This window comes from Aptenodytes forsteri, unplaced genomic scaffold (genome assembly GCF_000699145.1).
Source record: "Aptenodytes forsteri isolate BGI_AS27 unplaced genomic scaffold, ASM69914v1 Scaffold114, whole genome shotgun sequence".
Lineage (NCBI taxonomy): Eukaryota > Metazoa > Chordata > Aves > Sphenisciformes > Spheniscidae > Aptenodytes > Aptenodytes forsteri.
The window spans coordinates 4,326,111-4,350,517 of record NW_008795364.1 but is presented as its reverse complement, the minus strand read 5'-3'; the positions used below and the strand labels follow the sequence as shown (position 1 = coordinate 4,350,517).

Here is a 24,407-nt window from a genome sequence, read left to right as displayed (position 1 = left end):
TGCATGGCAAGGTATTATTTTTTTGGAAGTACAAATGACATCTGGGGACGTAGATTTTTCCCTTCTTGCTCACAAATGCAGTCACCTTAGTTGCAGAAAGGGTCATGGTCCACCCCACTTTGTGTTCCCCAAATCAATTTTTATTACATGTGTTTTATAGATCAAGTTGATTGGACTGTTCATGTGAGTCAGTGTGAATAAGGGGTTTGCAATCTGTCCATGCCTTACGCATTTTCTGTGAGTGTGGACAACGGATGGTTTTATGAATTTGCTGATAAGCCAGTTACAGTGTTTTATGTTGAGTTTTAATGAACTAGATTTGCTAACGGTTATGACCAATATTGGAATGGTATTACATTAGAAAAGCTCCTTTCTGTTGACTCCAGGGAAGTGTTAATGTATTAATTTTAATGCTTAAGTGCCATGAGGTGCTCTTATACCCTTAGTTCTGTTTTTAAAAGTAATGTTTAGTTGCTGTTAGCCGTCCTGTAAGCTCATTTTCATGTTTTTTTTTATTTATATTCTGTTTATTTCATCTTTAAGCTAACGATTGTAGCTGCTTAGAAGTTACGTAATTTTTTTCATATATTTTTTCCTCTAGGCATCTGCTACTCCTCACTCTGGGAGGCAGGCAGTAGCTAGATTTGGTCTGACTTAGGACAGCTATTGTCATAATTTAGGGGGAAAAAAACACCAGGAACGTGTATATTTCATATTTTTATTGATAAATGTAGGAGCCCTACCACAGGATGAGTGATCAAGGTTTATTACTAAGTTGATTATATTTTCTTCTCGTTATTTGCTCTTCTAGTATTGTATCTATAACATCTCAGGGTTGCACTTTGGGGGCAGGGGGTTGGATCATCATATGAATATTTCATTTTCGTGTTTGCAGTGTTTTGTTTGAAGCAGGATTGCTAAAAAATAGCAGTGGTTAGAATACATTGTTTAATGTGGTTTTAAGCCAAAGCACTCAAATTTGCAAAGGAGATATATGAAGCTACCATTACCGAGTTCATCCTCAAGAGATGTTCTTTGGGAGAATAACACTAAGTAGGTGACAGACTTCAGTCAGAGACATTCAGTTCTATGCATAAAAGAACACCAAAAAAAGCCCAGAAATGAATCTTAATGTACGCTTCTTGGAGGAAGTGAAGGAAGGACTCCAAATGTTTGACAGGATTTACAGGTTCCATGGCTTCATTAGCACATTGACTCACAGGTCCCACATGGTGATCTGTCTTGTTTGGGATTTATTAGAAGGTGGCTACATCTTGGTGTCACTCCCTGCTGATCAGTTTGTTGAGATTTCAGCTCATCATTTCTCTGCCTCGTTGCTATCTGTTAGGTAATGCTGAAGAATAATGAATCACATTGATCTTTTTCTTATCCAAAGATATATGTGAGTTTGGATTTACTGGAGTAACAGAGAATTTGTTCACGTAAACCTCTATTTCTGTTGTTTTTTCACAGCAAGTTCGAAAAATAACTGTATATTTGATTTATGGCTCTCTTCTTCCTTATCTCCAGTATTTAATTTCTCATAATAAGAGAGATAAGAACTGTATTTGAATGCAGATCACAGAGGTTTCTGAGTACAGCCTGAAAACCTTAAGCACCAGAGCTTTCATCCTAGAGGCTCAATTTCAGTCTCTGCTTTATCTTAATGTCTTTATTCAAAATCTTTTATAGATGTTGACATGCGCCTATCTGTCTACAGTTCTTTCAGGAAGGACTAACGTTTGAACATTTGAGCTACTGAAATCCTGGTTGTTTTAGAGAGGAGATTGTATGCCATTACGTTTGCCATTTACGTAATGCAAAACCAGGTCTATACTGACTCAGAAGCATTCTGTACTGAATACTTATTGGACATCTGTGTATCTCATATTTCTCTGATTAGATAAAAATCTTACTGTATATTGCATATAACAAGCAGATAATAAGACGGAGGTAATGCAAATACAGGAAGTTATCACCAGGCAAGGCAAGCAGTGGATTTACAGTACTATGGTGACAGTTGCGCATAGGTTGAATGCACATAGTTTGAACCCTCTTGTAAATGTGAGATAATTTACCCTTCTCTTCCGGATGACTGAACTGTCCCACAGACTCTATGGATAGGCATATGCACACATGCAATTCCTATGGAAGAGCTGACATTGTGGATTTATCCCTGGGTTATGCAGTGCACTGGCACTCTGAATTTTCCATACTGGAACAGTATCAGTTTCCATAACAGTACCCAAATAGAAGTATAAGATGGGATGGTAGGTCTGAGATCGTGCTAATCTGTAAAGATGTGGTGTACAAACATACGTCAGCAATATGAGGTTTAACAGCATCTCCGCAGGTTTACTGGAGTACTTTGCCAAGGAGGTTTGTACACAAAAGTACAAGCTTGCTTTGTGAATCTCTTCTGCTCAATAACTTTGCCACTGCAAAAATATATGTCATTCATTGTGGCAACAAATAGTGTGAAAAATGAGGTGCTATTGAGAAGAAGAATGAATTAAATGATCACGTCTGGCTTAATCTAAAGTCAAAACGCACACATGGGGACAAAGTAATATTAATTCACAGAAATGCAGGAGTTTCCCTTTTGACAGGGAAGTCCTTACATTTCTACCATAGGAAGAAGTAAGTCATTAATGAGAGCATCCTTTGTGCTGAATGTGTTCCTACACACATAAATACAGTGAATGCTATTAGATAGACTTCAACTGGTGTAATTTAGACTACATCAGATTCATTCTGATCCAAATTACAGAGCGCATAAATTGTTCTTCATTTTAAAATAATTTTTAGGAGCAACTAGGTGCAATTCACCTTAATGAAAAAATGCAGTGATAAGGAATAAAATCCATAGTGAGAGGGAGTCTGGGCACTTGAGTCCTTCCCAGCACCTTCTCAAGATGAAGTACAGATGATTTTTCCAAGCTGTAAGTCTTCCAAAAGGCTTAAGGTGTGCTACTTCTTTTATCCCCAAACAGGCAGCTAGGGAAGAGTCTCCAAGTATTCAGGGTTAAGGAACTGGGCATAAAACCAGAGGTCTGTATAGAGAGAAGATAAAATGCAGGAATGCAATAAGGTAATAAATACCAATTCAACCATAATATAGAAGATTACCTTATCATTTACCTTAGAGAGGCTCAGTCAAGCAATGAGTTTTATTTTTGTCACCCCAAATATGAGACTAGATGCGATAACGCAAGTCCTTAGATCATGTTAGAGACCAAAGGTTTGTTCTGGTTTTTATTTGCTCTTCCTCATATTCTTTTCCCTAGTAGGAAGAGGGAGATGAGGTAAGCACTGGGTTTATGCAGGATACAGGACAGATCATTTTGTTTAGCAAAATAAAAATAAATCACAACTATTTTCTGAATATACCCCTTTTCTGTCAGAACAAACTTCACTTTGCCGGCATTTGTTTCACAGGGTTTTCTGTGACATCAGACCTAATCACAACCTATTCTGCTACTTAAAAATATGGGACCCTGGCAACACTGCTTCCGCTCTCCAGTCACGGGGCAGCAAAGCAACTGCAGGCTATTGCTTTTGGATTTGTCAGAATAAATAATTAAGTGGCTCATCAGCTTCTCACTAATGAACAAGGAAATGTGATTAAGCAACTTTAAAAGAGAATGGCTGAAGACAATATAGAAATGATAGCAGGATGATTGCTGTGAATGAGAGACTGAAATTTCTGAATAAGAGATTTCTTCAACAAGACACAAGGACAGTAGTTTAATCTTCCATTAAAAGATTCCTGCCAATTTGGAAAAGCTCTGAATCAGGAGGTTACAGACATCTCAGAAGCTGACAAGGCAGTCAGTTCTCTTAAGACAGCTATTTTCTGGCGAATGGAGAAAGAACACTTTTTTTCTTTTTTTTTTTTAAAAAAAATTTTTTTTTTTTTTTTTTTTTTTTTTTTTTTTTTTACTATTTCAAGACTCTTAACTTCTGCCAAACAATGACTAGGACTTCTCTGACTAGGCAATCTTTTATTCTCAAAGACTCTGAAAATACAAATCGTCTTTCAGACCAAAATGTTCTAGAGATGCTTGCCAAGTTTACTGTGGCTAACATCTAGAAATTGTACTGATTAGCTTCTGGCAACGTTCCTTGAAAGTGCTTTGTGTGTTAGTATCTCATTAAATATCTTATTCCTCTTTATTATTCTTTAGCACCAAAAAATGTACTTCCACCTTATATCAAATCTGTTTCTATGCTTTTACTATCTGTTCTCCTAGCTTATCTAAAGGAGATAGCACGTAATACAGAAACTTGAAGAAAAGTGAAATAACAGAAGTTGCTGTAATTCTTCTGTACGTCAGGAGAAAGATATCTTATTTTTTTCCTTTATATACATTCATAAATTACACAGTCTTTTTGTGGAGTAAAGGCACAAAAGTCAACAAGCAGATCACAAGATTTCTGTCCAAGAGCAGTTATATCAGACTGTAGAAGTTTCCAGATACTCAGATATAAAAATGGTATGCGCAGAAGTGTAAAATTCATAGTTACGCAGTTTAAAAAAAGAAAGCAAAAGAAAATGTCAAACATCTTTTTAGTTACAGAAATGCTCATGTACCTCAAATAAGATACTCAACATTACAGAAAATACTCTGGGTCTAAAACCCAGGCAGAAAAAGACTGTTCTACTTAAAGAGGCTTTTGAGGAAATTATACTTTCCTTTTTTTTCCCCACATGATGTACGCCCACCATAATGCAATGCATAGTATACATAATCGAAACCACTTTGGATTTTCAGCCAAAACTCCAGCTGTCTCCAGTGGAGATTTGATCTGGTTTAAACATGCTCTTAGCCTTCAGGTATCTCCCTGTGTTTCTTACAATACTTTGACATCATATTGTTATCATCTAATTGTCTTCCATAAAGATGCAAATTCATAGGTTTTCAGTTTCTACTTTGAAGATTACTTGTACTTTTCTTGTTCCACGTGATAAATTACTGTTTGGTTAGGGTTAGGGTTATTCCTTTTCTCATACTGTATTTATTGTCATACCCAGTTACTTGTCTCCTGTCAGCAGTTTATCCCAGTGAATATCACAAACTATACATTTCAGGTTACGTATGTTCTCCTTTGACTGAAATGGCTGGTTTTGTATCTATCTGACGCTTATGTTTTAGCTTCCTGCAGAGAATCAAAATATCCCCGAAGCCATAGGTGACCATGGTATATCATCCTATGGCATATCCTCTGAGCACAAGAATGAGAAGCCATTTTGATAGGGACATCTAACAGAGACACAACCTCCTCTCAGAAAGCAGAGATGTAGAAGAGGTCTCCCTCTGTCAGGAAATCTCTGCAGTCCTCTTTTCCAAACTCCTTAGTGTAGCAAAAAAAAAAAAAGCCAAGAAAGACAACATATTTCCTCTTTAAGCTTTTTCCGAGCCAAGTTCTGTGAAAACTTCTCTGCAAAGCTTCTCTGGAGCAAATAGATTGCATGGGTGTAGTCAATGAGGCGTTCACAACATCCTCTTTCTTTTTCTTCTGCAAAAAGAAGAGCAGGCTTGGAAGAATATTTCTTCAGCATTCAAGTAAATTCCTTGTAGACTAACACTTGTATTTTGTAATTTCATTTAGAATTTTATTATTTTTATTTTATCTTAGACATAGCAATTTGCCTTCTGTGCTGTGCTAGAATTGATGCCTCATTCCCATGATCTCCAGAGTCAAATCTGGAGCAAAACTTGCTTTTCAAATTAATTGTGCCAGAACGTCTTACTGATATGTCTAGGCTGGAACTATCAATGTTGTAATGCGCGTGAATCCCTTTCAGTGTAACTTCAGATTTCTACAGTAGATTAATTGTAGATAAATCCTTGGTGGAACAGTACTTCTGAAGCTTTTGTATGAGGAAAGAAACTTTTGCAAATTTTATATTCATTTAAAGGAACCAAAACTACCAATTTTGTGCTAGTTACCTCCCAGCTACACCATTCTGAAAAATCATCCTTTTTTTACATTTCCATAAAAATAAAGGATCTGACATGTACATGCACTTTTCTTTTTTAGGTGGAATGGAGAAAATAAAACAGCATACCTTTGCATTAGCTCACTACACCTATACTGTGCTGTCTGCCTTAAAATATGCCAATGGGGCTCCTGTAGTACGTATTTACAGCGATACAGATTTCAGCAATCCTGATGTCCAAGGTCCAATCATTAATTTTAACGTGCTTGATGACAATGGAGAGGTGATTGGCTTTTCACAGGTATGTTTTTCTCTTGCCTTAACTGAGTTTTATGTTTATATTTTAAGCATATTCACAATGCTTTCTTTATCCTACAGGAAATACTTTGTCCATAGTGGTCCCTTCTGAGGTTTTGGTTTTGTTTCTTCATAGCTCTGCACAATATATACACACCATTTTTAAAGTAGTAGAAAGGAGAATAAAATAAATAGTGCTAGCACAATGCAAAGTACATAATAGCCAAAGCTAGTATCTTACAGATTTAATACTCTACACGTAGGAAGTTTGAAAGTGGGCTGTTTTAACAGGACACATTGATTAGGCAGTTTGGTTTCTTGTTGACTTCCTTTTCTAGTGTACTCAAAACTGGGAATTGAAGAGCAAGTCTAGAAAAGCTGATATAAGAGACTGCCTTGGAGCTTTGACATACAAGTGAAATCAGATCTCAAAATATTGCAGTCACCCATGAAAGAGGAGTTCTCTTCCCTTCAGTTCTAATAATTACATTCTTGTAATATTCCTGAGGAAGCATTGAATAAAGTTGAATGATCAGTGTAAGGAGTGAGATTCAAGCTCAAAAAGTCCTCAAATGCTGTCTCTCTCAACAGCTTTCTCTAGCCTTTATCCATCAGGTATACTGAGTATCTGTAAGATGAAACTTTGTGAAACTTTTCTACCTTCAGTAGAGAGGTAATGGTGTATGACCATAATTGTGTATGACTGTGCACCGTGTAGGCAGTAGGTAACGTAGGGTAACGTAGCTCACTTGCTCATCAGCAGAAGTCAGAAAAACCACAGTGCTCTAGTTTTGCTTAATTCTTTTGTTTTTCATTGGCTGATGATTGAATAAGCCCCCAAGTCAAGTTCAAGTGTATGACCTTGATTTTTTAAAAGCTGTCAATAATTGGCACTACCTGTCTCAGCGACTACCTCCCTCTGCCAGCAGTAGTGGCAGAGCTGCATTGCTCTTGGAAGCTGATAATTCTGGACCATTAGGGAGAGAGTGGGAGTGCTGCAAAAGGCATTCCTCAACACTCCTCTGCTGGCGAGGAGAAGAACCGGACAACAGGGGGAACGCAGAGACATGTCTACGAGAATACAAGAGGAGATCCATATATACACAAGGGAGAACAGAAGTGAAGCAGTTACTTTGTAGCCTGTCAATATGGAGTTTTACAATTTTTTTTAAGGCGCTTACCGCACTGATGAACATTGGATGGGCAAATATATAGTAGTGGAGAAGCTCTTCTTCCCATACATCTTTTTTTGGACTATACTACCAAATAGTCTCAAATATTCACCACATTTCATTTCAAAGAATTCCACATTTTAGGAGTCACTTAGCCATTTATACAGTCTTGAATATGTGTGGCAATGCTCAGAAAAGACTGGAGATATTAACACAGCTTGGTTGGTAAAACACTCCACAAACACTCTGATGTTGCTTCTGTCCTTTGGTTAAAACCAAAACCTTCATTTGCACTTCTGATTTTCACAATTTCTTAGTAAAAATGGCTCTTGCCTGTTTCACTTTTTTAAACTCAACTGTACCCTCAAAGAAAAAATAATTTTATAGTCTTATGCCTCCATTGTGCCTGTTTGCTGCAGTGGCTGCTCATAAAAAGCTTCTTTATTGATCTGTATCATCTGGGTTGTGCTATTCACCAGATTCTTGTCATTTCTGGCGTGAGTATGCAGAATGAAGAACTATAAAGTTTTCAAATGCATACCCGTCACATCTGCAGTGCCTGTTAGATTACTTTGTTTAATTAAAATAATGTGCAATTTAATGACTTTTAGAAATTAACAAGCAACAGCACTATTCTTTCCAAAGCTATAATACATGTGATATATATATATAATTGGGTTCTTTACGGAATGAAATTCTTTCATAGACATCTTGTAGCAGTTATGGGGGAGAAAAATGTTTGCTGCTTCTTTATGATTACAAAGAAAATACATACAGCAGAGAGTAAGCTTTATCAAGCTGACAATATAATCTTATCGTCATACCTGTATGCATGTCTAAAATTAGATACGTTTATTCAAATCAAAGTTAAATCCAATACTTCCATTAATGGTTTAGAAATAAAAGTGTCCTCTAGTTTGGTCATGTCTGTGATCTGCACGTTCATGTGGATTCACTGGTCAGTCTCCAAATGCAATCTAGTGGATTTAGGAGAACACAGTTTCAGAAGGCTCCCAGAAAACATTTTGGGGAATTTTTAATGAAGGAAAAGTTGGATGACATTTCTATCTGACATACCTACTACTAGTGGACACCAATTAAAGACTCAGGTTGTATTTCAGCTTGTATATTAAAAGAGAAATGATAGAATGTCCTATTCCTTTATGGATGATATCCCATCTATAATTAATTACTTATAACCAGGCATCCAATCAGTTCTATTTGTCTTTCTGACAGGCAATTGTTCTGTGCCCATTGCCTATTAGAGGGCACAGTGTGGTTGGACATTAGCATTTGGTAGCCTGAAAAGGACAATCTGACTAACTGATTCCAGAGAAAATACTATGATGAGGTTTGGAGCAGTTTATTCGGAACATTGAGATTGGCAAGAAAGATTTCATAAGTAGACAGTGTCTTCAGAAAAATTATTTCCTTCAGTAAAGCTGTCTTGTAGGCTACTATTGGTAGTAATTTGTTCTTGAAATGACGGGAGGATACCTGTATTCTTTTCACGCAAGCTGCCTGTCCTCTGCAGTAGCACGCCTGTCATTTTATGTGTTTATTTGCACTGCAGCGCCAAAAAGCCCTGGTTATGAACTATGATGAGTACTTGACAGGTCCAGGACATAAAGATGGCCTTTATGCCAAACAGCTTCTTCATATATACTTGTCTAGTTAGAATGGATAATTCTCCAGCATTATAGTTTTTGCTATTAATGACGTGTGGACAGATGACAGGCTGGTGATTTTGAAAGGTGAGAAAGGGCAGGGGTAGAGACGAAGGACCTCTGCTAAGTCAGTGGTGCAGGATGGAAGCAGCAGAGTTGACATTAATGCAGCAAGCTGTCAATCTTCTGCTTCCTTGTGAGGCTACCAGGAAAAGAAGCAATTAGCCCTAGATATTAAAGGGGGTTTCTGATGTCACAAAAATGGGGTTACGTATATGCTCAACGCTGAACTAATACTGCAGACTCTTCGCATAGAGAATCACCATTGGCTCATTTATTAATAGTCAATATCTGTAGTCTTCAGCATATATGAATGTCGTCTGTTAATACATCCCCAAGTCCTTCCAATCTCTGAAGTACTGTTTAACAGCAACGACTCAGCTTCAGTTTGCATCCTTGCTGTCTTTTTTATCAAAAGCTTGCATGTGACTCTAAGAGGTTCCAGCCTGTTTTGAATGCCAAAGAGGAGATGGAGCAGCTCTAAGGGAACAACATTGATTTGAAACAACAATCATCAACACAAAAAAGTGGGTTTCTTACAAATCAGGTCGAAGTTCCCTTCCACTCCCCATCACAGATTTGAAAAAAATCACCATCTCTGCTATGAGGGACCTTTTGTGCTAATATTATTTTAAGTTTCCCTCTTTGTTCTGATAGGGAGAAGAGACCTGTGAAATGTTCTTTGTACATTCAGTAGATAATTGCAGAGTAATTTTATAATCCTTTCACATTTCATTCTTTAAAGTCAGTTTGGGAGCTGGAAGTGGGGGTAAGAGGCAGAGATGGGCAGATGGAATTTCACCTGAAACATTTCTTGAATTGTATGCCCTGGAGAGCTCTTACCCAGTCACACCTTCCAGTTCAGTGTTTTCTGCCCCCAGTGAAAAATAGCACTTCCCTTATCAAACTTTTTCTTTTTTACTCTGATCTTCTGAGACAATATCTTTTTCTCCTGTGTGTCATGGGCATAAAAATGTGAGCAAACCATCATAGCTATCTTTTGAAAAATGGCTATCATTTCGGTTGTGGATTACCAGCTCCCTTTCTCACTCTGCTTTTTCACACTGCCTCCTTTGCCTGGAGCCTGAAACTAAAATGAAGTAGCTTGTCGTGATTGTCTCACCTGCAAAAGTTCCCTTGGTATCCATATATGCTTGCCATGCCTCCTAAAAATCCTGTCAGGAAGGGAACAAGCATCAGTCCATTAGCAGTCTCAGCCTTCTTGCCACTTCACACTTGTGTGTGATAGACAAACTGCTGTAACAGGAATCAGCTGCCAAAGATAGAGAATGTAAACATTTTGGTTTGCCTAAAGAAGGCTCTTCTGTAGTGTTGCATATGGATGAGTTTTGCCTCTCAAGACTGAGAACCCTGCTCAGATAGATTATGATCAGTTTTGTCTAGGAGCCTACCTTAGCATGTCCTGGCTCACTTCTCATCAACCCAGATAGAGTGAAGGGAGGTCTAGACTTTGAACTTGCCTTTCTTCATCTATTTCTCAAGAAAAAAACTATCAACACTTCTCAGCAGGTAACTTCCAGTGTGTGTCCCTTCAGCACAAATCTATAATGCAATTTGATGACTGCTCTTATTATGGCATCCAACCACTGTCTCACCACCTTCCTTCTATCTCAGCCTCCCTTGAGTTAATGTAAGGATAGACTCGATGACCCACTGTTGTTTTTTTTCCTTTCCTGCCTTTATTTTCTGTCATTCTGAAGTGAAGACCAGGGTCTTAAATTGGAATGTGTGGTCCCAAATCACTTAGATGTAAGAACAGCCACGCAGGATCTCACCGTGGCACCTTCTCTACCCTGGTAGCCTCCTTCTGCCAGTGTTCACATGCTAGCAGTATAAGAAGAGGACAAAAACAGAATAAGAATCTCCCAAGAAACAAAAGAAATTTTGTTTTCTTTTTAATCCTGTTTATCCTTCTGCATCCAAAACATCCTATGGCAGTGAATTGTCTTGTAAGCAGCTTAGCAGCCAAGCCAAAATCATCCCTGTGGTTTGAGAAGATGTGGAAGGGGAAAAATAGATCTTGGGATTGCAGGGACTATGAGAGGTTGCCCATCATCATCATGTGCCAAGATAGGATCATCTTTACCTGAACTTTTCTGCAGGCTCCGGAGGCAGTTCATTCTGGAACTTAGTTATATTCACTACTACAAAATATTTCCTAATGATTAACCTAAATTTCCCACAATGCAGCCGAAGTCCATTATTACATGGATTGGGCAAAGAAAGAGACACTAGTTTGGGCAGCAAAGCAGGAAAAAAGGAGATTCCAGCCATGAGAGGCAGAGGAGAGCTGGACAAACAGTCTGAAACAGTGTTGTATGGGAGAGGTGTGACCAGGGAAGAGACAGAGCAATATAAGCAGGTAGAAGTTATTCTGTCTGTTTGCCTTTGGACAGGTCTGCAAACAGAATTAACACGGGACAAAGTGGTGTGAGGCAGGATGGGAAATGCACATAAAAGTAGTTGCTCAAGGTAAATAAAATGGTGATAGCCAGTTCTGGAAGCACCTTCATATTGCGAGTACACTTTCTTTGCTTTAGTTTCACAATGTTGTCTTTTAAGAGCTTCCTTTTCCTTCAGTGATGTTTTAATAAATTGCTTAGCTGGACCTAGATCAGTAGCCAGGACCTGGCAGTGGCCAGGTGAAATCTCCTCCTTCTGCTGTAGTCTTTCAGTGTCACCTTGAGGGATTCAATGTCTGTCTTCCCCACTTACTCTAACTTCACAGGAGTGGAGAGGAAATATGTTAAATACTGGCAAATCTTCAGATATCAAGTGGCGGATACATTTGTATATACACACAGCTGCTTGAATACATATTCATATTGCTCCTTATCATTACATGATAAAAGGGACCATGCAATACCTGTAGTGGCTAGATTTCTTGAAATAATTGCTGTTTGTGTCTTAGACGGTACCCTCGGTTTCCCTGGTAGATTAGCTCCAGTGCACTGTACATCTGGTATATAGGTACAGAATTAGAGCAATGACAACATGTGAATTAGAAGAGTGGGAAAAAAAAGGAGCTACAGCATTTCACATGCACAGGAAGCTGTTACCAGGTCAATTTGATCAGACTACTGACCGGAGCCTGGTAGTAGCTGTCAGTGCTTGTCTGGAAATTCATACCATGCCCCTACAGGAGAAAGTGGGTTGCTGTTAAGCAACGATGAGGTATAATTTCTACTTTATTTAATCTATGTGAAATAAATCTTCATAGAAAGTTATTAAGCAGGAGATCTTTGTTGTTCTTCAAACCGTAATCCTTTTGTGGTTTTTCCATCTGTTACTTCCTACTTTCATGTAAAAAAAATCGTTCAGTTTTGCAGGTGGAGAAGTGCAGCATTTTTTCATGTGGGCCAGAGAAAATGGAAATCCGGCATTTGTTAATTCCATCTAAGAACGTCTGTGCAGAGATGGTCAAACAATTTCAAGTTAGTTACACTAATGCTTTTAGAAGCATATCCACTCGTTATATTAATTTTGATGACTCAGGGAAAGGAAAGTGTTCTTAACATGCCTAATGGGATTTTTGGCCGTCTTCCCAATAGCTACCTAAAAATTGCTGGGGTGATTGCTCACTATTGATTTTAGCTATAGATTTAGCCATTGATTTCAGGAAGCCGGGGATTGCAGATGGACCAGCACAATAGAATGCAAACAGGATTACAAGGAGAAAAAGATTGTTGTGAAGATTCCTGTTGAACGTCCACTAATTTCCTTGGTTCCAATTAGTTTCCAATTGCACTGTGGATGTCTGGTAAGCAGGGAGATAGCAGCAATGCAGCAAAACACACTGGCTTGCCAATAAATGGCACCTTATTGCTTCAAACTGGCAAGAAATGCCATTACAATCTGGATCTTTGCTTACATTTGGTTACATGGCACTGGGCACTCAAAGACAGTCCTTACAACAAGGGGCTCTCTAGGTAGGGGATTACTGACTGAGCATAAGGAGATGCTGTACTTCAGAGACTCAGTGTGATAACTGCAAACCTCGTTAGTACGTAATGAAGCTCTCTTCTTGCTGAGGAAGTAGTGGCAGAATACAGGCTGAGTTGCTTTCTGTAATATCTCACTGTGGGGGGACAAAAGCGTATGTGAGATAGTATGCATGAAATTGCCCGCTATTAAACTGCTCATCAGAGCTGGTCAAGGTTAGAAAGCTTCATGAAAGCCTAGGCTGAAGGTGTTGCCTGACACTGCTTCTCTGGAGTGTCCTTGCATGTTGCTAAGGAAACTGGAAAGGAGATAAAAGAAAGGTACTCATAGTTGTTCAGATGAAAGAATCTCAGATGAATGAGGGAGGCTAAATATTTTCTGTTTAGTAACAGGGCCAAACTGTGGCTCTAAACTACAGACCTTGTTACGCAGGAGAGAAATGTGAAAAGAAACCACATGGTAGCAGCAAAAGGATTGCACTTTTGACAGTCTCTGCTGGATTCCTTTTTTCTTGATCTTGGTAAAAGGTCTCTGCTGGATTCCTTTTTTCTTGATCTGATTTTCAGATCAGCTGCCTTTGAACGCATGCAGTGTCCAGTTTCACTCCACCATCTGAATCCTTCGAAGACAAAGAGAGCCTGGCTCCACCTTCTCTATTACCTTGCTTGCGTCTTCCTGCGCCACACACAAATCCTGTATAGGACCCTATATGGACGTAATTAAAGTAATATTTCAACACAGTCCATTATGGGATTTTAACCCTACAACCTCCCTGTGATCTATTATCCCCATTTTCAGGGGATAAATACAGACAAAGGAGGATTTAAGTGATTTAAGAGAAAGAGGGAAAGGTGGGGAGGGTTTTGACTGGGACATGACTTAAATCTATGTCACTAGGCTTTCAGTATCATGCACTGCACCTTTTTATTCCTAAGCATTGTTTCCAGTTGTATTAGTCTGCTACACTCCCCTTTATCTCTTCTTGATACGAGTTGTAGCTCAGTCTTCTGTGTTGTTTGCCTCTGGCTTCCACTTCTCTGACTAGTAGCAGTCTGACCCAAAGCCTTTAGCCTACAAAATAGCTAGGGATGCACAATGGGATGCAGAGATACAGACCTTTTTCTATGACTCACAAGGAAACGCTCTGCTGAAGTCAGAGTTCGGAAGCCACAGAGGGCTTGGGTTCCTTTGCTTTGCTTTTCTTCCTGGAATCCATCCTTTCCCTGATGTCATTTTATCAAACCAGATTTTCATTGTCACTGAATGCAGGTTAAAAAAAAAGAAAAAAAGCTAAGAGAAAATGCCATTGGTTGGAGAGACCTGTGGCCATTGAGGTGCCAAATCAAAGAAAACCAGGGTGTTTAGCCAAGTCATCAGCCTGTTGAGTTTCAAATAGCTGGATCTTGGACTCATGAAGTTTATATACGATCCAAATAAGTCCATGCCCTAATTCACCGCATGTACTACAGAGAAGAAAAAAGCAGTTGAAAAAATGTGAGGTCATCCATTAACAATCAAGACTGTGTTTCATTTCTTCCTTATAGCCACCCCATCCCCAAAGTACCTTCTAGCTTCTGGATCGCAGAAATGTAAAATTATTGTTATTCCTTTAAGCATGGAGGACCTGCAGTTTGCTATGTATACGGCATCTTCTAAGTGAGAATTCCTGCAGAATGGCAACCCACATATTCTGAATTATGCCGATGTTTCCAGCCTGCTTCTCTCCCGTCCAGTCTTACCTGATACTTGACTGCCTTTGAAACCAGCAGAGAAAATTAACACATCTACTGCAGAGTTCCTGATAAGCTAGCATTTCTGCTATCAGGACACTGAGTTTGGCAATTTCAGTAAATTTCAGTATCTCTGTCTAATACTTCACTGCCTTCTACCAAAGGGGTTTTGGTCAGAGTGAGTGATGAATGGGTGTAGACTGAAGAGAGATTTACATCCACTCTCCAATTAGTTCAAACCATTGTGAACAACTAGAGACACAATAAGGAGGAGAGGATCAGATTCATCAATACCGTGGGAACCTGCCCACGTAGAAATTCTTTCCCTGGGATGGGAAAAAATGCCTCTCTTGCAGGAAACCATGCAGTTAAACCAGTTTAAGTATACTGTAACTCAGCTAAAATGCTTTTTTCCTCCTACTAAATGATTTGGAAACAAGTGCTGGTTTGTTTGTTTTTTTTCCTGACCTACTTCTTATTAAATTGTATTAAACAAGATTAAGTATGCATTTGCATCAGCAACAACATTTCACAGTCAAATGCTGGATGACAGAAAGACCTAGCTTACTTTCTTTCCAATTCCATGCCATGAATCAGTGAATTAATTTACCAGTGGATGTGGAGAACAGTGTCATGAAGCCTGTTTTATAACCAGCCATCGGTGCTGTGCAGTGAAATTCTTGTAATGAGCAAATCCATCAGACAAACAAACTGCTCTGAAATTTGAGCATTGTAGAAAGTAGAATGAGAAGTCCCAATCCCAATTCCTGAAGGACAGTACCTGCCAGTACTGAGTTACATGATTTGGTTTTTTTCGGAGCACTTCATGATCTATTATAAAAAGTTCCTTTATTCATGTGAATAATTCTTGTGATAATCAGTAAAATAACTTGCACAAATAAGAAGTACTTTCTTGAATAAGAGCTACAGAATTGGATCTTATGGGAATGACTTCAGCAGGGGTTCCTAAAGAATCCATCATTCTTAGTGAAAATCTTAGACTTAGTTGATTAGGAATAATGCAAAACTATGTGCTATTTGTAAATACTTAGTATCACTTAGTATATATCTACCTACAGTAAGTGTCATTCTCAGACTCATTTCAGTGGAGCCTGAAGCCCGAGAAAAGCTTACACCTTTCAGCTGACCACCACAGAGGCCCTGAAGTGAATGGATAGCAGAAGTCAGTCATTTAGCAAAGGCAGAGAAGTCGCCGGTGCAGCTGTGTGACAGAGAGTGGGAAATCAGAACACACCAGAATCACATTTATTTTTGGAGCTGTCCAGCTGCTGAGTATGAACTAAAATACCAGATATCCAGGGGGGACTATTGTAGGGTAATGCATTAAAACCAGGGGAAAAAACCCTCTCCACCTCAATATTTTTTATATTAAAGAAAAATTAAAGTTGTCATAGTATTTATCAGATAGAGCACTATGAAAAAAACCCTAACTGTGAGCATTTTGTCAATCTGGCAACACTAAAGGAAGGCTCCCTGAGGAAGGCAACTGTGCTTAAAATAAAAATTATCTCTGAAAAAAAAGAAGAACTATTTTAAAAATGGATTTAGATGAACTTCATTCATGTGTGTTTATTAAACTCGAAGACCACAGCCTGGAATTCTGAAAAGCACCTTTTGCTTGTCAAAAATCAAGACGATCTGACATCAGAAGTGTTGGGGTGTGAAGCAACCTACAGGGCTTGGCCCACAGTAAAGAGCTTCAGAAAAAGTAATGAATGCAAAGGGGCTCTGAGGGGCAGACGGGACTCCAAGATGTCGTGATGGCTTAATTACCATGTCCTCACTGACTGAAATCAGTAAAAATGCTGCAAGGTTTCTGCGTGTGTTTTGCAGTTTAATTGTAGTCTTTAAGGTCTGAAAGACCAAGGCACAATAGTTCCAAATATCAGACCCAGGGAATCACCAAAACTGACAATCTGAGTACATTAAGCTGTGTACTTACCATTAGTACCATTCATGCTTCCGTGCCTTCATTGATGAACGTATTCCTGGCTCCCAAAAGTCAGCTGCCTCTATTACAGACAGAGCTGCAAGCGGCATTCTGTATTTCATAACCCTGAGCTCCATACCCATTATTGCTCCTTTTGGCAATTTTAAAGATGTGCTTTATTGAAATAAGCTTTTCTTCTTCGAAATAACTGTAACAGATGTTTTATATTCTATTTGTTTTGCTATGTGTTAGCACTGCAGAGAGAGATTAAATTAACTCCCCAAGTAGCATATTTCTAGGGTGGAACTAAACAAGAAGAAATCGAAGCGTATGTCCAAGGGAAAGTCAAGCATGCATTCAAGGGACAGATAGGTTTGCAGTGCTGTCCTTACTGATTCTTTACATGGTGTCATTGTTTGCAGTGAAAAGTGTGCATCACATTCCCTGTGTGTGTTATCACATTGGTGATAACGGAGTTTGATTAATACTAAAGCTATGGATAACATAACTTTGTTCTCCTGAACCACAATTCCCTATATTCCTCTAATGTTCATTCGTTTTTATGTATCAATAATCTTTGTCTACTGTACAGATTAATATATATCACAATTAAAAGTGTTATTGGAGAAGGGTGTTGGGTCACACGGCTAGAATGAAATTACTGTTCATTAAAGAACAGTAATAATTTATTTGACAACTTTAAAAATATTTTTTAAAAATTCTTGTTAGCAATTCCTTGAAGTTGGGTCATGGAAACTTCATTACACCACATACACTTTGATAAGCAAGGCTGCCCCAGCAATGTTTTTCAAAAAATAATAATAATTAAAAAATTATATATTTTAAAGCTTTTTGTATACTGAGCAAATAAGCCCAAACACTGTACGAATGTGGTGAAGTATCTGTCATGATTTTTGCCTTGCTTGTCATCATTAACAGAACGATAGATCAACCCACGAGTCACTAACACCATGACAAACCGGTTTATGCCAGGATGACAACTTTTCTCATCTAAATGAAAAAAGAAGTCAAGAAAATGTCACTGTTCCCAGATTGAAGTCTTCTGACAAAACAAAGCTAACGACACCACAACAGTCTTTCTCAACAGATGCCTTTTAATATAACTTTGATTTGAGAAACATGCTTTGAACACAGGATATTCTCCAAGGCATTAATCTTGAATAGGGATCTCGGGACTGTTTCTGTTCTCTGCTTTCCAAGTCTGGATATATGGAGTTATTTTGATTGTATCTTTATTTGAGAACGGAACCATTTTGAATTGAACTACTGGGGCAGAACGTATTTAATTGTGAACTTGAGAACTCGTGCACTATAATGATGTAGGATTTCTTCTGCGTATACAGCACATTTTTGTGTGGAGTACCTTGTGCCCCACACGTGAAAAAAAAAAAAATGCTGTTTGAACTGCTTTTAGCAGAGCTAAACACTACTTAGGTTGAATTATTTCAGCCTGGAGTAAGTTCTAACAGAGGGCTTGGTTTTTCAAGCTGCTGAGATAGTGAAATTAAAGGTGCTTGGTATCTCACACAGTTAAACTCAGAGATGCAGAAGATAGGCTGACATTAGAAGATTGATGATGGCAGAAGATAGGAGGCATAAGATAGGCTGAATTATACCAGAAGGTATGTGCTACATGTATTGGGCTATTGTCCTATACAAAGAGAATTTATGTTAAAAAAAATAAAAGCCAATAGAGATTAAGCCAGCTAGAAGAGCTAGGTTGAATGTTTACATTGATACCTCGGGCAGATAAAGCATGAGCTCACAGTTAGGAAAGTGGTTAGTTTGAGATGGTCGACACTTCCATTCCTGCACCTTTAGGCTGAGCTATGGCTCTGCACATAGCTGAGCCTGAGCTCCCTGTGAGGAGGATTGTGTCGCTGGCATGGTGGGGTCCTCTCAGTCAGCAGCAGGGTTATTCTCAGAGCTCTCGGCTCTCCATTTTGCAGAAGAGGAGCGAAAGTACAGAGAGATTAACGCAGCTTGTGAGAGGTTGTTCGGGAAGTCTGTGGTAGAGATAGGATGTGCCAGGTTTCATGCTACCTTTCTGACCATCTGACTGTCCTTCCTCCCAGTCCTGACCAGGAAAGTTCATCATTTATTGTCAAAGAAATAACTGGCAGTAGCTATACCTGCTCAGCTAACCTTACCAGCTGCTGTTGTTGCTTTTTGAAATCAACATAAAGCGTTTTCAGGTCCCTGCAGTGTGCTTCCATGGTTTCTTAGCTGTGCTAAGAGGATCCCCATGGTGTGCTTCCGTTGTTTCTTAGCTGTGCTATGAAACCCTGACAATCCATAGCTCTTCTCTGCAGTGCCATCCTGCCAGTGCTGTCCTGCCAGTGCATGCGTGTATGCCTTCCGAGGCACATATAGACATGTGCTTCTGTTCTCTTTGCACATCTTTTTCATTCCTTCACATAATTTATTCATGCCAGTATGTCATCAAGTATTGTATTTTCTGCCCATTCATTATTTAGTGGACAATAAAGAAATGGTATAACACAGAACAGCACAGCATGAGGAAAAAGTACACCAGGGAGTTGGTGGACTGAGTGGTTGTATGTATAAGACTCAAATAGGTATTCCAGTTTAGTCCCTGCCCTGTTGGATGTTATTGCTTACTGGGGGGCTGATTCTTCAAGCCCTTGTGTGCCAAAATCCCACAGATACAGCCAGTTTCTGTAATGAGGACTTGCAGTTTCAGATCCTTGGAGAACAAGGTTTTCTTTAGCTAACTGAAGAGGTGCCCCAGGCCTCTCTTAAATCTCTGCAGACGCAGTTGTACGTGACGGTTCTGTCGAGACACTGAATGACACTTGACTGCAGGCCTGTAATTAGCACTACTGATGTGAATGAACCTGTTCAGAGGTTTAAAACTAAGCACATGTATCGTCATTAACAGGATCAGGACCTGAACTGATATGCTCTGTGTGTGTGTGTGTGTGTGTGTGTTGTGTGCACTGTCTGTCAATGCCAAGGTAAGCTTTTCTGCTTTCACCGTTTTCTTTCAGCTAAATAACAATAATGCTAAAAGCTACAGAAAGTTGTTAATAATTTAGAGAATTAATTTACCTCCAATTGAATTGTACCTTTAAAATATAGTATGTTGTTTACCACAACTTTAAAATGTCTATTTTTCATTCTTCTCCTATGTCTAATCTCCTGCTGAATCGGGAAGGTGGACAAGATGGCCAGTCTCTACAACATACATGTCCGCACAGGTTGCTTCTGTAATACAGGAGCCTGCCAGATGCATTTGAATATAAGCAATGGGGACATCCAAAGGAACCTGCAGGTTAGTTTTTGAACGAGATTACATGATATATTGCCTGTAGAAAATACCAAGATTCAGTGACCCAGGAGATATCTTCTGGCTATCAGTTCTGAATTTTGTAAGGATGGGAGGTTTGAAGGAGAGAAAAAAACCAGGCTCTGTATCCAAAAAAACCCTAATTAGTTAAAAGCTAAAGTAGGTGTACCATGTCCTGTGGTTTTGAGTCTCTGCGACTTTAAGAATGAAGGTAAATTTGATTTGCTTTCTCTGACCTTTCAACTCAATTGCCATGTTAAAGAACTAAATGAACTGAAATTCAATTCATTGAAATGGGGTGTTGAAAAAAAATCATTTGATGGACCCAAAGCAGTATGTGTTGCTTGTTTTTATTTCATTGGAAAATATGAAATTGTGGCTTCTTGTTCTGATTTGGAATTACATGAAATCCAGACTTCCTGCAGAACAGAAGTTCCTGGACGATTCATCTCATGTTGTTCCTTAAGTATCCTTAATTGTACTTAATAATGTTCAAGTATTATAGACCTATTGCTGTTGGATGTTACAGTTTAAAAGGCATACACAAATTGGACAAGAAACAATAAATGAGAATGCACAGTGAATTTCAGAGAGTGAAGTAAATTTAGATGACATCTACCTAGATTACTAGTGTGTTAGATTGTTAGAACATGAACGTAAAGACTGTTTTCTAGATTACTAATATTTTCCATAAATTGTCATTAAAAGAAGTGTAGCAGGATGTATTACAATGAAGTGGGGGAGGCTTCATGTCTGCATATTTGTCAGAGTTTGAAATTACAGTAAATTAATACAGAACAATCCAAAATGTTATTAATGGTATTCTTCAAAAGCTAAAAAATTATAATGGCTGTATTGATATTGTAGCTCCTTTATAATTTCACAGAGACATTTAGATAACTTCTGCAAACACATTTATATGCAAGATTAATAGCACAAGTTCTTAAAGGGGGAAAGCTCTTTAATACCTTCCTTGACAAAATGGTGCTTTTATTTACAACAGAAAGCTCCATGTCCATAGCCTCCTCATGCATAATCTGTCTAAGAGCAGGTGGGTGATGCTTGAATTTTCGAGGGAGAGCAGGTTCCCCAAGATACTCTGAGAAAGGAAAAAAAGGTCTACCCTTCTGCTGAAGTGCAAAATGCCAATGACCAGCTGCAACGCTCCTGGATCTCTTTATATAAGGAGGATTTTGCTAAGGAGTAGGTGGCCTCTTATAGGTCTGTATCATGTTAATAAAGCTGTTAAAACAGCTTTAAAACATCATGTTAAAAACATTTAAATGGGGGTAGGCCAAACCCGAACTTATAAAGAGACACTTAATCTGCCAAAAGTGGTATGATGAGGTGGTGCAGTCAAGCAGTCATTATTTTGGGACATTCTCATCAGTCCTTTGAGAAGGATCTGGATGAGTTATTGACAACATTACCATGTAGGGGAAAGCATCTTTTATCACATTATTTGCACATATACTTCGGTTTCACCTTTTCCCAGGGTGCTGACTGTATTCTTCCTTCCCTGATGAAGATTTCCATGTATAAAATGCCTGTGAGGGAGGACTTTCTGTCCTCGAGGGTCCCTGGAGAAGTGTGGTTAGTTTTCTTAGGATGTTAGGTAGGAACTCGTTTACTGATTTGCACAGCAGGAACCTCTCTGCTCAGTCAATCAATCAATACTTGGCAGAAGGGTTACATGTATATTAACAGATGCAACCTAATTTTGCAAATGTTGCTTCTGCTCTATTGTCAAGGACAAAAACTACATCACACTGCATTAAAATATTTACTACTGTATTGCATGCTTTGACATAGAGGCTTTTTTTTTATTTCTCCTTGCATAAATGGCATCTGTGTTCATTGAACTGTGACATTTCTTGCTTAAAAAAGCCCTCATGTACATAATCTATTCACACTTCCATTTTTATGTAACAGAAATGCATAAATAAATGAAATTCTGAGGGGGGGAAAAAAAAACAACTGCTGCACTTACAGGAATAAGGATGCTGGCTTAGGACTAAAACTTGCGTCCGTCGATGAGATAATGTTAGATGGATGAACAAAGGGGGTCTCTAGCTTATCTCACTGGAGGTGAGTGGCAGCATTCACTGACCCACTTACTGAAGGAGAAACTTCCACTCTAAGGGAGAGTTTTCCAGAGAGTGCTGTATGAAAGACACATCAAATGGAGGTGTATCTATGTGGAGGTCCCTATTAGGGTATTTGAAGCATTTTTCAACAAAGATTTTTCATGAGTGGCAACCTGCGTTCTTCAAAGAAGGAAATGTTAGGGGGAAGGCTAGTTTCTTCCATCTTGAAAGCAACGTGTTGACTGGATCAGCAAGACAGATTTACTGCATATCCCAATGACAAGGGAAATCACTTTGGATGTTGAAGCTCTAGATTCAAGTCTCTGCTTTGCTAGTATCCCAGACCAGTTCTCAGCTGTATAGCTATCCATTGGACTATTTAACACAAGCCATGAATAAGCACTGATAGTATGAAATGGAACTGTTCTGACAGCAAATACCAAGAAAACTGCCCCAGAAAAATCAGCGGTCTCGTGGTTTGTTCACTTATCTGAATGTAATATCCCAGTTTAAATCCCAGTGAACTATGCAGACGAGACTGGAATATACCTGGAGACTGCCCTAGCTAACAGGCCATCCTGGGACATAAGAACTTTTTCTGATTCTTGACATGTTTTTGAGAAGTCTCTCTTGCCTTAGGGTAGAATAGGACAAGCATCTCAGAATTATCTTCTTTCCAGCTTGAGTAAGTAATAAGATAGTTGGGATATTTTTCTCCATTTTCTCTTTGTATTCGTGAGTTAACTTTGTATGTTTGAAAACAGTTTCTCAGGTTAGAATTAAAAGACTTGTTAATAACTATGTAACATTAGAGGGAAATAAAGCAAATTTGTCATAATAGCTCTCTGGTTTTCTTCCTATTTCAAACTAGGCTGGCCATGTCTGTGGAGATGATATAGACCTAGTTGATGGACGTCCCACTGGTTCTGTGAGAATATCCTTTGGCTACATGTCTTCCTTTGAAGATGCACAGACTTTTTTGAAATTTATCATAGCCACCAGACTCTCCAAGTCGGACACCGAGATTCCCTTCCAGTCCTCTGTTACAAAGCTGATGACAGAGTCTGTCCCAGATGACCACCCTTCCTTTAACAATACAGATAAATTGTCTCTGATACCACGCATCTCAGACAGAGAACTCAGGAATAATTCGTCTGCGACAAAGACAACTGTCAGCTGGCAGCCACCGGAGGCTGAGGCAGAAAGCATAAGGGCAGCTGTTTCTGAGACTGCAGTACCAACATGTAGAAGAGGTGGCAAGCCCATCGCTGTCACCAACATTTACCTCTACCCAATCAAATCCTGCTCTGCATTTGAGGTATACACTTTGAATCATTCCTAAATATTCATCTCAACCTTGTGTTTTTCCTTACCCCTCTCGGACATGTCAACCAGGAATAGCATGTGCGTGAGATATTAGGAAGCAGTATGTGGGTACCTGTTTTTCCTTTTCTCCAGTTTCTAGGATCTAGTCCTGCATGCTAAGGTACTTTGAAGGATTTTCAATTAGACTGAAGTTGCAGGATGCAAATGTGTCTTCTGCTCTCCCCTCCCCCCCAACAGACAAATCGGCACATAATATGCAGTCTTGAAGAAAATAGTTGGATTTGCAAAACTTGACTAAAATATAATCAAGTAATTAGTATGCTTTTACAGAACAACATGTGATGGACTTGTAGGCATTGATGGGTAGGCAGCAATTGAGAAATAACTTGATTAACGTTATAATTGAGAGGAGGCTGATTTACATTACAAAGAAATGTTATCATTAAAAATACATTTGCAACAGAAATATGACATTTAAGTGTTGCTGCACTATTTGAAAGTTCACTCTTTGAAGATTTTAATTGCTTTTTTACCAAGTTAATAATATCGTCACCTTAGCTGTGACTTTTTTTTTTAAATAATGCATGATGAAATAGGTGTATGGCCCACACATGACCTAGAATGTGACTGCTTAGTACCATACTGGGAAGTGATTTAATGAATGTCAATATCCAGTATAACTTTCCCTATGAAAACTTGCCGGTGTAGGTCACTGTCTCACATCTGACTGAAAATTGGGGTCAAATCCAGTGACAAATCACCTGCTTAAAATATGAGATTTTAATTGCTTTTTTACCAAGTTAATAATATCGTCACCTTAGCTGTGACTTTTTTTTTTAAATAATGCATGATGAAATAGGTGTATGGCCCACACATGAC

General features: G+C 38.7%; 1 protein-coding gene across 1 annotated transcript in view; it reads left to right on the top strand.

Moving 5' to 3' along the window:
• Window positions 1-24,407, top strand: part of MOCOS (molybdenum cofactor sulfurase) — a 211,572-nt gene that overhangs the window by 149,566 nt on the left and 37,599 nt on the right. The window contains exons 6-8 of the mRNA XM_009280211.1: window positions 6,046-6,245; window positions 19,984-20,100; window positions 23,074-23,520. Of these exons, the coding sequence (XP_009278486.1) occupies window positions 6,046-6,245; window positions 19,984-20,100; window positions 23,074-23,520 (764 nt within the window). The remainder of the gene's footprint in view (window positions 1-6,045; window positions 6,246-19,983; window positions 20,101-23,073; window positions 23,521-24,407) is intronic.